This window comes from Arachis ipaensis, chromosome B08 (assembly GCF_000816755.2).
Source record: "Arachis ipaensis cultivar K30076 chromosome B08, Araip1.1, whole genome shotgun sequence".
Taxonomy (NCBI): Eukaryota; Viridiplantae; Streptophyta; class Magnoliopsida; order Fabales; family Fabaceae; genus Arachis; species Arachis ipaensis.
This window is the reverse complement of record NC_029792.2, coordinates 110,661,961-110,676,357: the sequence shown is the minus strand read 5'-3', so window position 1 is coordinate 110,676,357 and position 14,397 is coordinate 110,661,961. Positions and strand designations below refer to the sequence as shown.

The following is a 14,397-nucleotide window of genomic DNA, read 5'->3' as shown; positions in this document are numbered from 1 at the left end:
TTCAGTGCTTTGAAACTCCTTAAGAAGTTAGATGCTATGTGTTTGATGCAAAACATGTGAATAGCTCTCGAATATTGCCATGCTTCATTACGGCCTACAGCTGAGATAATTGACTCATGACAATCAAAGATAAGGCCAACACCATCTCGATTAACCACATGTGTTCTAAGATGGCTAAGAAAAAAGTTCCAGGCATCGGCAATCTCACCCTCAATTAGAGCAAATGCAAGAGGCATGATATTCCCATTCCCATCTTATGATACTGCAATTAAAAGAGCCCCTTTATACCTTCTAAACAAGTGTGTGCCGTCAACCTGGACCAGTGGCTTGCAAGTTGCAACTTCTGAATACTTTAATACAAGGGTAGAAAGTCCAAAAGACTCGCGTCAGAATTCGGAATACTTATGAATACTTTAAGACAAGTTTATCATCATATATTTATAATTTTAAAGACTTTAATGTTTGTGAATTTAAAAATTATATATATTATTTAATATTTAATAGTAAAAAAAGAAGATTTAGTGGATTTAATATCAATTTTTAAACATAACTAATGATCTAAAAAAAGATAATAAATTAGTCACTAGTACAACATACTTTTTCAATTTAAATCAACAAAGACGAGTGATCTCAAAGTCGGTATCAATATCTTCATAAGACAAATTTGGAGCTTGATCAAAATGAGAAAAATGTTTATCTACATTTGTGTATTTTTCACAAATCAATATCAAGAATAATTCGTAATAGCAAGTCACAATTAAAATAGTCAAGCAATTGATACCAAGATCATCTAAAGTTGGTTGAATTGACATATTTGCCAAATCATGTCGTAGAGCATCAACCTCTTCAGGAGTTAAAAACGGTGGTGAATCTTCCAATATCCAATCCAAATGGTCATTAAATGCATCAAGACAATTTGGATCATAGCTTTACTTTCTCGTTTGATTCCTATGTTATCCATTTATATAGTTACTAAACTAAAGATTAAATTTTAATGAACAATAATTTTTAAAAGTAGATAAATATTTAAAGAAAAATACCTTTGTTGTAGCCTCAAGTTATAATGAACGAAAACAAGATTGTTAATCTTTTGATGTTCTAACCGATTCTTTTTTTTGTGTGGATGTGTTAAAAAATACTCCAATTTTGCTCACATTCCGAAGAACTACAAGTTTGACTTAAAACATGAATGGTTAACTTTTGTAAATTTGGTGCTCCAGTTCCATAAGATTCCCACCATTAGTCTTAAAATCAAAAGAGACAATGCATTACAATTAGCTTTTGTTAATAAATAAACTAATAAAGAAAGATAAAACCAAATAAAATATTTACCTGGCATCACTGTGTTTTGTTTATGTAGTGCAGATTGTCTTCCAAAATTATCTTCAACATTTTTATATATTCTCATCTCACTTGTCAACTTAGAATTCAATTCTGGATTACCATAAGCATATTTCTCAATTACATCTAGTAGGCCAGAAGTGCTTTGCTTATGTTTTTCAGCATTGAATCGAAAAGCAGGATTTAACCAATAGCCAGCAGCATGAAGATTTTTGCAAAGTTGTGAATCCCCATGAGTATCCAAAATCTTCAAGTAAGGCTCCACAATTTTCTTTCTTCGTTGAAACCTCTTCACCATCTCTTCTCTAACCTTATAAAAAGCTTGATAAAGAAAATCCATTGCAGCTTTATCTTCACTATCCACAATATGGAGCACATGAACAAATGGCTCAATAAGTTTGACAATATCCGTACATTAATTCCAAAACTTAAAGTCTAAGAGTTGATCCACAAATGTTTTAGCTTTAGCTTCTTTGGCATAGGTTGTGATTGTCCATTCTTTAGAAGTGACCGTAGCTCATAATGCATCTTTTTGAGCTAGAATACTCTGCAAAACTATAAAATTGGTAGCAAAGCAAGTTGGAGCTGGACGAAGTATTTCTCGCCCACCAGTAAACTTCCTCATCAGATACAATGGATGACAATGATTATATATGTATTTAGTAATTTTGGAAGCATGTGAAACGGTCTCACTTACCTCATCCAACTTCCCAATATGTTGCAAAATCAAATTAATACAATGCGCAGCACAAGGAGACCAACACAACTTAGGAAATTCAACTTCCAACAACCTTCCAGCAGTAACATAATTTGCAGCATTGTCCATCACTATATGAACAACATTTTCAGGAACGACAAATAAGACAACATCCTTAAAAATCTTAAACAATAAATGAGCAGCCTTGGAAGCATGAGAAGCATCAACTGACTTTAGAAAAATCGTTCCTTCAGGACAATAAACCAAGAAGTTAATTAAAGTGTGCCTACAATGATCAGTCCATCCATCAGCCATGATAATACATCAAGTTTGCTTCCGAATTTTACGATAACGTTCAATCATCTTTTTTACATCATCCACCAACTTGCTCAACAAATACCCACGAACTCTACCAAAGTTTGGACCCTTATACCTTGCACCATGTTTACAATAGCATCAATCATTGGTTGGTAATATGCTGAATTAATTGTATTAAATGGCATAGAAGCATCAACCATCCATCTTGCAATGGCAATGTCACATTTCTCCACAATTTCTTTACTTTGCAATACACTTTTTACAGTTGGTTGGGCTCTAGGTGTTGTTGAAGATGGAAAAAAAAGTCTCTATTCCAATAGTTTTTTTTCCCTTTCCTAGATGTAGGTGGTGGCAACCTTGTTCTTGAATGTTGTTGTTGTTGTGCTTCAAGCTCTTCCATTCTATCAAATTCTCTTTCAACTTCATCACATGCACCATAACTTTCTGCATAATTTTCTTGAGTTTTCCTCTTTTTATTCATAAATTCTTCAATATTTTGCTCAAATTGATTTCTTGAGTTTTCCTCTTTTTATTCATAAATTCTTCAATATTTTGCTTAAATTGATAGGCAATAGCTGGTGGCACCTTTTTACACTTCTCAACATTTCTTTCTTTTCCAGCCAAGTGATAATTAAATCGATTAATCCCACCTCTCCTAACAGGTTTGTCATAATATATGCACATCATAGTGATTTTTTCTGATTTTTTCACAATTTATTTACAATAACCCCAAGCAGGATCAATCTTCACTCTATTATTATAAATTCTTTGTTGTAATATCAGGAGCTGCCGATGATGCTTGTTCTTGAGATGGTGGCGTGTTTGATGGTGTTTGAGATGAAGGCATTTTTTAAATTCTAGCAAAAGAAACAAAAGATTTTTTCTAAGTGAGTTTTTAAGCAACAGAGCAACAACCACCAAAGTTCACTAATGATAATCAACAACAAATTTAACTATTCAACCAAAGTTCACTAAAATTTTCTTAGGTTCAACAACTCTAAAAAACCAAATACAACAGCAGCAACTACCAAATTCAACAACAATTCTAACTAAAATTTGCTTAGATTCACCAACAACAACTCTAAAAAACCAACATTCAATAAACAGAAAGAACAGGAACTCTAAAATTTGCTCACATTCACCGAAATTAACATTGGACCAGAGAAAGAACAGCAACAACTCTAAAAAACTAAATAAAACAGCAACAATCACATTCAACAATCACCAGATTCACTGAAATCAACATTGAACTATAGAAAGAATAGGATCAAAAACTGGAGCTCACCTGGTTAAGAAGACGACTACCACCACCACCACCCAAGGGAGCAAATACTGCTTCACTGGTTCCGACGAAGGGGAGAGATGAGAGAGTGATGAGGTGAGGGTGAGGGGCTGCCGACGCCGAGCTCGAGAGAGCAGAGAGACAAGGCTGGCTGGGGTTACCAGAGGGGGTGGTTGCACTCAGAGTCTCAATTAGTGGCTTAGGGTTCATTCAAAGAGGGTGGGGGCACTACAACAAATAAGGATTTTCGCAACGGTAAAAAACCGTTGCCGTAGATAAAAAAACCGTTTCTAAAACTTTAGGCAACGCTTTGGCAACAGTTTTTGACCTGTGGTATATGCGGCCGTTACCAATGCTCATAGACAACGGTAACAAAAAAACCGTTGCCACAGTTACTGGCATAGACAACGGTTTTGAAGGAAAATTTAAACAACGGTTTCGAACCGTTACTCAATAAGCAACAATTTAGAACTGTTCTTATTAATGATCCAACGGTTTAAAACCGTAACTGGATAGGCAACGGTTTTAAACTGTTGTAGTTTTATTATTCACATAGCTAATGGTTTTCAAGCGTTACTGTTGGTGTCATTTTTCGGCAACGATTTTAATACCATTGCCATTTTATAATCATCTAAGACAACAGTTTTAAAGATTTCCATTGGTGTCGTGTTTTGGCAACAGTATTAAACCGTTGCCATTATGTAATCATCTTGACAACGGTTTTAACACCATTGTCTTTTGTAACTTTTGACAACAGTTTTTTTGTAATATATAATTCTTTATTTACAATAGTTTTCTCATGAATGAAATTAATTTCAATTTTTTTAATTATTTAGTGTCAATAAATAATCTAAACTATTTGAATCAAGTCACTAAAGAAAAATAATTGAACATTTCCCATCAAATTTAACTTATAAAAATTGTTGTAAGATCCACAATCACATTATATTATCATTGCAAGATAACATAATACTAGTCTAGGTCATAACTACTTGTACTTATATCATCATCATTTTTCCAAATACCATAATACTATAGCCTAAGTCATGACAACCTCGAACTATATCATCTAATTTTGCAAAAAATATAATAACAAAAAAAAGTTGAAATAGCTAAGTAGTAAATAGATTTATCATCATGTCCCCAAATTTATCAATTTTACTTTGTAATATTTGCTTTTAAAAATTTGACCTTAATCAAGTTCGATTTCCCCTTCAATATAGTTTTCCTATAAACAAAAAAATCAAATATAAAACTACACATCTTTAATACTAATAATGTTAAATAAAAATGTTTAAGAGATAGAGAGAACAAACATATATATCATAGCATTCTTCTATTTGGATACACAAAACAATTGAATCAACATCATCATAATCAACCATTATTTAAGATATGATAACATAGAAACTTTAACAACAAATAATACCTCTTCATGCGCATCATTGTTCATATTGCCTAAAGTGCTTCCTAATTGAGCAGCTAACATGTCAAGGTCCACTTCTGAGCTTTTTTTGTTGTAGCATCAACTTAACAAGCGATTTTAGTTCATCTACTTCTTTTTGCATCACATCAACCTTACCCTCTAATGTTGCTTTCTCAGTTGCATGTTGCTGCTTAAGGGTGGCAATTTCTTCATTTTTCTTCATGTTGAAAGAATCAGGAATATTCAAATGAGGAATCGCTTCTTTCAATAATTCAAGTAGAGCAGTAAAGGATGCGTTGCTCCAACCATTAAGAGTCTTCAACATATACATTCAGATAACGAATGATAATGTCAAAAATTTTTTACAACCAGGATATAACTCTTGTTTTCCTTCTTCAAGCAAGTTATAAAACTTTTTTGCATCTTCGTTTGGCTCATCACCATCTTTATCTCCTTCAAGCACATGTCGAAACGTCTCGTTAGCAGCCTATGAATGTCGTCGACAAATTCGTCATTGACTTCAACCTCATCAGGATCACTATCCATGTGACTTATCCTTTCGCCATGATGAACCCACACAGTGTAACCTTTTTGAAATCCCTTACTTATTAGATGATCATAAACTTCATCCCTTCGCCCCAACTAAAGTTGTTACATATAGAACAAGGACAAAGAATTTCTTGTCCTTGTGGTCTACCTTTAAAAAAGGCAAAATCCAAAAATGAATTAACACCATGTTGGTAACCCTCAGTATGTCTTGGTAAACTAGTCCACGTTTTGTCCATTACTTTGTCAACTAAAATAAAAGAAACGAACATATAGTTTAGACTAACTATAAGTGATTTTTTCAAACAAGAGCTTATTACTTCTAAAGGATTTCTAGAAGTCAACCACAAATGTTCAAAAGAGAACATCTCAACCAATCATGAAACTAACAATTTGTATCAAACAAACTATGCAAAGAAGCTTAAGCAATCAATCAATCACTAAATATTCTTAACAATTAAGTCTTCAAATGAATTTAAAAGGATAATATATTAAATGATTTACCTGTAGTGTAGCTCAATGTCTAAGATAGTGGCAGCTATAGAGAGATGCACTATTTGATTCCCTTTTTCTGGTTTTAAAGAGGCAAACTACAACAGCAACAAAGAATAAAAATATAAGCAATTTATAACCATAACTCTAATACTAATGTTACTATCCCTTCTATGACTACACACTAGCATTATCACCTATAAATCAAACAAAACCCACCAAAGACACTAGTTACCACGTAACCAAAACACTTTTCTGATTTATGACATCCAAAAATTAACAACAAAATCAAACTTATTTGCATTGAACAATTCAAAAAGACTCAAAATAATAGCACATGAGTAAAACCAATCTACCATATACAAATCTTCATAATTGTGGTAATATTTTTCTATTTTAAATCAATGACCAAAACAGAGCAATGACCAAAATCAAAATTAAAAACAACACAAAATCAGAACATTTTCAGGTAACCAATTATCAAATCAAAATCAGAATAGCACTATACCAAATCAATATTAAAATCAAAATAAAATCAAAATAGCATTTCCAGAGAATCAATTTCTAAATCAAAATCACATAGCATTATACTAAATTAATATAAAATTAAGTTTAAAATCAAAGCAAAACCAGAACAATATTTTCAGAAAACTAATTACCAAATCAAAATCATAACAGTATTATAACAAATTAATATTAAAATTAAAACAAAATCAGAGCAGCATTGACAAAGAACCATTACCCATTTTGTGTCTATAGGAATTATGCAAAAACCTAGCAAATCATAGAATTCCTAGCTGCTTTAAGTATATGGCATTATATATTCAACTTCTGAGGTGAACTATTACAATAATATACATGAAGCAAACATCACACAGATGGAGTGCAACTTTCATACCACTCTATATGAATAGAACGAACCACCACGAAGACTCCTCCACAAGCCCACAAGGACTGACTGAAGCGGCCGCTGCCGTCAAAGAGATTGCCAACCGCGCTCCAACTTATCCCTGGATCGGTGGTCTCTCAAGACGCCATCTGCTCTCGAAACGGCTAAGATGAACGTCTGTCTTTGCCTTTTTTTTTCGGGGGGATCTTGGGCCGTCTCTGCCTTCAACTGAAGCAACTGTTTATCTCTTAGGCCTAAAATTGGGCCAGAAAATCAACATTAAAATCAAAATAAAATTACAGCAGCATTTCCAAATAATAATTTAGTGAACAAAAGCAACAGCAAAAGATTAGCAAATCCCACATTCCCATACTTTATTCCGCTCCCTAATCGCAACACCATAATCAGTTAATCACGTCTCATCTCAATCCAAACTCTAATAATGTTTAAAAATCTAAAGGTTCAGTAGCCAATTAGCCATCCAACTTAGGAAAGATTCATAGATAAATAAACATTCAAGTTGTTATAATATTTACCAAGCAAAGAACTTGCAAGGCTATTGTTCTCCACAAATTCATATACCAATATTCGATGACTACCCTCGACACAGCACTATTCAAAAGGACTGAAACAAACACAAATAAAGCAGAGACAAAAATGGCCAAGGCAAACACGCCCTAACTAAACAAAAGAAAATCAGAGACAAAACCCACTTACCACAGACCCACAAACGGCCAAGGCAGCAAAGCAGCAGCAGCGAAGGAGAATCACAACCCACAATCAGCCAAGGCAGTGAAGCAGAAGCAGCGAGGTAGAAGCAGTGAAGCAGAAGCAGAACAGGGGAGAAGCAGCGAAGCAGAAGCAGAACAGGGGAGAAGCAAGGAGGCCGCGGAGAACGGAGAAGCAGTGACGCCGCAGAGAGGGGAGAAGCAGCGACGCCGCGTAGAGGAGAGAGTCAGCGACTCCCGGAAGTGAAGGACACAGCGACGACTTTGGAAAGAAGGACGTAGCGACGATTTTGGGGAGAAGGAAGCAGCGACGATTTCGGGAAGAAGGACGGGGCACCAGAAACTCTTTCTTCGACAATGGGTTCGGCCTACATGGTGAGCTGCAGCGCGATGATGGTCTGATGCCTGAGTTGATGTGGGTTAGGGTTACATTGATGTTGGAGGGAGGAAGAAGAGCGCGCTCTGATTTCTTTTTTAAGAGATCAGTAAAGTCCTTGGTTTTTTTTATATTTTGAGTAGAATAGTCAAAGAGAACGGTTTTATTTTGTTACTATAACGTAATGAAAAATTGAACTTCAACAGCAACACTGTAAAAACCGTTATCTAAGACCATCTAAAAGAACGGTTTTAAAGTATAGCATTTTGGTAACGGTTTTTATGCGTTTCTTTTGTACAATTATTTAAACAACAAAAAAAATTATTGCTTAAAAAGTAAAAACAAATCATGGTAACGATTATAAAATCGTTCTTTAAAATAGTCAAAGAGGACGGTTTTAATTTGTTGCTATAAAATAATGAAAAATTGAATTCAACAGTAACACTACAAAAAATTGTTGTCTAAAACTATCTAAGAGAACGGTTTTAAGGCGTTGCAAAATTTGACGTTGCTAAAGGCCATATTTGTTGTAGTGGGGGTAGCCTGAAACGACGTCGTTTTAGAAAAAAAAATAATAAACACGACCTGGACCGGGTTGGATTAACCGGACGGGTCATCGGGTTCACATAAAATCCGTTGGGCCGAATCGGGTTTTACCGGGTCTGTTACATGGACGGTTCAATACTTCAATGAGTGGCTCGGCCCGGTCAGATGACCGGGTGGCAGATTTCTGGTTGAACCGGCCAGGTCGAGCCGGGTCTGATAATTACGATTTAATTAAATCGGTTGAACCTCAGTCGGACCACTAAATCATTAAATCAGTCACCCTACCAATTCATTAATCAGTTCGGTTTTTGTAAAATTGGGAATAACAGTTAAACTAGTTAATCCTATAAATTGATAAATCCGTCGTTTTAATGACCGATTTGCAGACGTGACTACACTTTGCTGTTAAAACTACCCCTTCTGTTAAAACCTCTAAACCCTAATCTGATAACACATTTCCCCACCCCCTCTTCTCCGCCGTGAGCATCGCGTGTCTTCTCTCTGCTCCAGTGGATTCGTTAGTCTTCTTCACCGGCACAACAGTTTCGTACGTCTTCTCCACCGGTGCAACCTTAGTCTGGCCTGCTTCTCCCCTCACTGGTCCATTACTTCTTTCTGAGTCTCTGGTACGCTTCCATTTTTTCTCTTCCAATTTGCTCTGTTCAGACTATTTTCTACCTCTCAGTCATTATATGCTAAATGTTTTCATTATTCTTTTTCAATTGGTAATTGTATGTTATTATATTTTTCATTGTTTTAACTTTTGTTCTTATTAAAAAAATTTACAATTGGTTATCTTTTGATTTATTATATGATTCATGTTTTCATTGTTCTATTATTATGAAAAACAAAATTTGCAATTGGTGATTGTATGATTCATGTTTTGATTGCTGTTATTTTTTAAAAAAAAAAACATTCTGTTTTATTTATTTTGTTCATTGTTTGGTTGCATTGTCTGTACCCTCGATCTTCGCCGCCTCTCTGCCTCTCCTCCGTGTTTGATTCTTTTTGTTTTAGGCTTTGTTGTGTGTTTGTTGTACAATACTATCATTTTTTGACTCAGCTACATTAAAACAATATTCTCTGTCTTTAACATGGTTCTAAAAGTCGGACCGAACTGGCTGATTGGACCAATCCAACTGCGAATCGGCAACATTAACGATTCGGTCAAGTATGTAAAATCGTTGATTAGAAAACTAATAAAAAACCGTTAAACCGGCCCAGAACCGGAGGTCGGACCGAACCGGGACCCGGCCGGTGTACACAAAACCGGAAGCTCCTTCGTTTCTTTCCCCCTTTCTCCCCTTCTTTCTTTCATTCAAAAGGAAATCACAGAAACTCAGCCAAAAAACCCTAACACTGTAAGCCTACACCACCGCCGCAAGGAGTGGCATACTGCCGCCGTCGGTCGCACTCAAAGTTCGCCGTCCGTCCATCTATCCAGCTTCCCTCGTGCTCCAAGTCTTCAACCCCTGTTCGCTGTCACCGATCGCTGCTGCTTCCTCGAGCTCGGCGTCCGTCGTCTTTGTCTTCTCAGCCGCGCTTCCGCCGCCGTTTGTTTGCCGTCGTCTTTGTTCGCGTTCTTCGCCGTTCACGTTCGCTCGGCGTTCACCGTTCGGGTTCACTCGCCGTTCACCGTTCGAGTTCGCATTCGCGTTCGTCTGGAAGCCACGTTGCTCTGCTTCAAACTCTGCGACCAACCCGGGCGCTCCACCTAGCCGTAGAACTGCTCTCTTTTGTCACCGTCGTGAGTTCCCTAAACCCGCCACCAGACAAACACTCACACAACACCAATACTCTGCTTCAAACTCTGCAACTTCTGATTTCTATTACAATAAGTAACTATTTGATTTGATAGTGGTTTGGATTTTTTTCATAGACCGAATTAAAGTATACAATAGTTATGTTCTCTTCTCTATCACATTGATATTAAGCTTTGAATTCTCTTATTTCGTTTTAATTTTACCGCACTCAACATGTTTGATGAAATGCTTTAACCATATTTCTGGTTGGTTTTATAATTTCTAGCTTTTAGAAACTTAGTAAGTTGATTGCATGTGAAATTAGAATAATTAGATCTTAGTAATTACGAAATTTTATCTGCACAAATAGCATCTTTGGAGAAAACATATTAGCATGATGATTCCACTTGCATTAGTGTTCTTCCGGTAAATTGTAACTTTTATTGTGAACTTGTTAATTTGCTAATTGTTCTTGTGTTGTTGTTTTGGTGTTCTTCTGTTATTTTTAATTATTTTTTGGTTTTTGTTGTGATTTTCTGTTCTTGAACTTGTTAAGTTGATAATTTGCTAAATTGTTGGGATGCTGTTGTTTTAATTTGCTAAATTATTAGGTTGCTGCGGTTTAATTTGTTGGATTTTCTATTTAGGTCTTGTTCTTGTTTATTTGCTAAATTGTTGTTGTGTATTTATTGTTGTCTTTGAGATTATTGCTGGATATTGGTGATCATTGATTTATTATATGCTTCATATTTTCATTGTTTTCTTCTTCTGAAGAAAATTCTGTTTTCATTGTTTTGTTGATTGTTTGTTTTGTTTCAGAAATCAATTTTTTGTGATCAATGCTCAAACTCTGAATGCTGTTCTGCTGGTTTTGCTGTTTTTGTTTTGTTTCAGAAATCAATTTTTTTGTGATCATTGCTCATACTCTGAATGTTGTTCTGTTTTGTTTTAAGGCTATGTTTGGAAGAGGTGATTGATTTCTGAGTGTTGTTTTGTTTTTGTTTTAAGGCTGTGTGTTGTGTTCAATTTTCATTTTGTAGGAAATTCTTTGAGGTATATAAGAATTAAGAAGGAAGACTATTTCAACGGTATTACTCTGTTGTTTCTGGTCTGCTACAAGCTTGAACATAGAATTGAAGAGAGAACTCTTTATTATTTCATATTGGCTTATTTTTGGCATTTGATATCATTGTAGTTTGTTTATTCATAGAAGTTTATTCATAGAACTAGTTGTTTATGATCCCCTTTTGAAGTAAAAAATTGCAGTAGAAGAGTGTTTAGAACCAGTTGCTTTATTCATTGATTTTTTTATAGAATCAGGTGTTTATTATAAAACGGTTTTTCCGGTTGAACTACGGTTGAACCAATGAACTAGTGAACCAGTAACTAGAGTCCTTGGTCTTTAACTTGTGAGCTGCGATTCAATCCAGCCACTTTTAGTGGATACTGTGCATTCTGCAGGCTGGGATAAATTATATGGGATGAGGTAGAAATTTTGATTGTTGGATCTCTTGTGTAGGATAGGGATGGTTGAGTCTTGAGTGTAGTTCAATAGAGTGCAGTGCAGGGTTGGGTGGAGTGAGAATCTGGCCTTACCCGCCCCCCATTGATTTCCATGAATATGATGTATTGGAGTTGATAAAACCCATGCCTGCTTTTGTGTGTTCAGTTGAGAGAAGAAAATGGGAAGGAGGATACTGAATGATGCTTTGAGGAGTATGGTGAATGCAGAGAGGAGAGGGAAAGCTTCTGTGGAGCTCAAGCCGATCTCCACTGTCATCTCCTCCTTTCTCCAAATCATGAAAACTCGAGGTATATTTATCTTCCTTTTTACTCTTGCGCGTGGTTTTCATTTATAGGGTTTTGATTTTTCTTTCAAATTTATAATGGTGTCGATCAAGGTTGGAACCCATTTAACCGAATGAGTAATTTAAGTTTTAAATTTGTAATATTTGTTGAGTTTTGATTCCCATTATCCCCTTGTCTGATTAAGTACTAGCTTTTCGACATGGATACTTTGCTAGTTTATTCGTTGCGATTAGGTTGATGTCGACTTGGACAATTTCTATATGTGGGGTTTCCTTACCTAGTTCATTTTCTTTGGTTTAAGGTCTCTAAGCAGTGCTTTCTCTTAAGTATTGCTGATTCAATGTGACTCTTGATAGGCTATATCAAGAACTTCGAAGTTTATGATCCGCATAGAGTGGGCAGGATAACAGTTGAATTGCAAGGTAGGATTAATGATTGCAAGGCACTTACATATCGACAAGACATCAAGGCGAAGGATATTGAAGCCTACAGAATTCGCACTCTCCCAACGCATCAGGTTTGTTGATGCTTACTGAGTTACAGTTCATATGACGTTATAGAAGAATATCAGATGCTATCAAGTAAATAAAGGAATAGGATAATGATGCCGTTCTCGTTCTATCTATGCAGTGGGGTTATGTTGTGATTACGACTCCTGATGGTGTTTTGGATCATGAAGAGGCCATTAGAAGGAATGTGGGTGGACAGGTTCTTGGTTATTTTCACTAGAAGTGGGTACCATCTCATTTTGGCCTACTATTGGAGGAATTGAAATGAATTGGATGGCTGAATGTTGTATTCAACATGAGGTTTTATTGTCCTTTCTGTGATGGATTTAATGCCCTGTGGAAAATGATTCCTTTTTGTTTTCATTTAATTTTATGTTAATAATAAACTAGAAAAGTGTTCCCGTAGTTTTTTAATCTGCTTCAAATCCAGAGTTGCAACTATGTAGTCCCAACTTTTCACACTGGGTTTTGTATTTTTGGTTTCCCCAAAGGATTGCAGTTTTGGACGAGAAGAATAGTCCAAGAAATTCTAGAAGTCATAGTATTGTTGGTGGCTTGGTGCATGAAAAAATGCGGTATTGTTATCCCCCCATTTGAGCCATTTAATTCTTGAGCGTTGACCCTAATATTTTTCCTCCCTCCTAGATTTTTAATATTTTTTTTCAAAATTAGAATCTATTATTGCTTATCTTCAGTAAAATCCATATTCAACAACTTTTTCAACTCTTCTTTCAGTTTGTTTATCTCTTTATCTGTCTGCTTAAAAGTTCTACTACTCCATTTGTTTAAATCTTCCTTACAACTTTTTATCTCGTGTTTCAACCTCTCCTATTTTTCTTCCTAGTTGCCTTGCTGATCTCAACTCCTCTTGATAACTATCTTGTATTCTCTATGGTCTTTCTAGTAGGCCTCATACCAAAATACTTTAGTACTTGTACTTCTTCCTTTTGGTCTTAATACCGAATGCAGGGGACAAGTGTTGTAAGTATTGCACTCCCCAAGCCTAGTTAGGCATGGCCCTATCCAACCATTCTTTGGTCAGAAAATCACTTCTTGGGTTGCTGAGCCAAGTAAACCTATCCCCCTCTAAGATCAATGTCCATCAGCTCATTTTGATTTACAAATTTTCTAAACTCCTCCAATTGATCTCTTGGTTTTGGTTGCAATCCCACTTTTTTTTCTTCTGCTCCAAAATATCATTAAAGTCTCCTATAAAAATTTGGGGATCATTTATTTATAGGGTTTGCGTAAACAGTTCCCTCCATTGAATTTTTCTTTTTCGTGATTTTGGGTTCCCATACAGAAAATTGCACAACCATTCATTCCTATTGCTTTCTTTTATTTGAGTTCTAATATATTTATCAGACCAAACATAAACATTAATAATCAGATTTTTATTCGATAAAGGCAGAGACTACCAGACAAGTCCTGGGGTTCAACGCAAAAGTGTTTGTCAAAAGATAGCTCCCTTCTTAACTTTTCTATCTTACATTCCTTTGTCTTAGTCTCAATAAGAAATAAATATCCGGCTTCAGCTTCCTACAGAGATCTTAAATCTCTGAGGCTGTTGTGGGGGCCGCTACCCCGCAACAGTTCTAACTAACTATACTCGTGGTGTAAGGTGGGACATGTGTTGGTCCACCTCCTTAGCCTTGGTACCATGCTTACCTTTATTATTGTTGTCCAGTTTTCTTGT

The 14,397-nt window shown here is 35.6% G+C and overlaps 1 protein-coding gene and 1 long non-coding RNA gene across 4 annotated transcripts; one reads left to right on the top strand and one right to left on the bottom strand.

Moving 5' to 3' along the window:
- On the bottom strand, window positions 533-8,208 carry LOC107614463. 2 transcript variants are annotated; one of them, XR_002352843.1, is made up of 5 exons: window positions 7,709-8,208; window positions 7,001-7,245; window positions 6,115-6,200; window positions 3,642-5,860; window positions 533-3,213 (listed from the first exon to the last, which is right to left on the bottom strand). It is a non-coding gene; the product is annotated as an uncharacterized LOC107614463 (long non-coding RNA). The 2 variants fall into 2 exon arrangements; XR_001614454.2 differs by having other exon boundaries at window positions 5,068-5,860.
- Window positions 9,920-13,213, top strand: LOC107613967 (40S ribosomal protein S15a-5). 2 transcript variants are annotated; one of them, XM_016316171.2, is made up of 5 exons: window positions 9,935-10,388; window positions 11,424-11,471; window positions 12,053-12,195; window positions 12,549-12,709; window positions 12,823-13,210. In XM_016316171.2, the coding sequence occupies exons 3-5, from the start codon at window positions 12,066-12,068 to the stop codon at window positions 12,919-12,921; spliced, it is 390 nt and encodes a 129-aa protein (XP_016171657.1). In that variant the 5' UTR covers window positions 9,935-10,388; window positions 11,424-11,471; window positions 12,053-12,065; the 3' UTR covers window positions 12,922-13,210. The 2 variants fall into 2 exon arrangements, with proteins under 2 accessions (XP_016171656.1, XP_016171657.1); XM_016316170.2 differs by lacking the exon at window positions 11,424-11,471 and having other exon boundaries at window positions 9,920-10,388; window positions 12,823-13,213.

What these genes read in the sequence shown, in the direction of transcription:
- LOC107613967 (XM_016316170.2), top strand. Translation starts at nt 12,066, where the DNA reads ATGGGAAGGAGGATACTGAATGATGCTTTGAGGAGTATGGTGAATGCA. An exon ending in CCAAATCATGAAAACTCGAG is followed by an intron (nt 12,196 to 12,548) that starts GTATATTTATCT and finishes GACTCTTGATAG; the next exon opens with GCTATATCAAGAACTTCGAA. An exon ending in GCACTCTCCCAACGCATCAG is followed by an intron (nt 12,710 to 12,822) that starts GTTTGTTGATGC and finishes CTATCTATGCAG; the next exon opens with TGGGGTTATGTTGTGATTAC.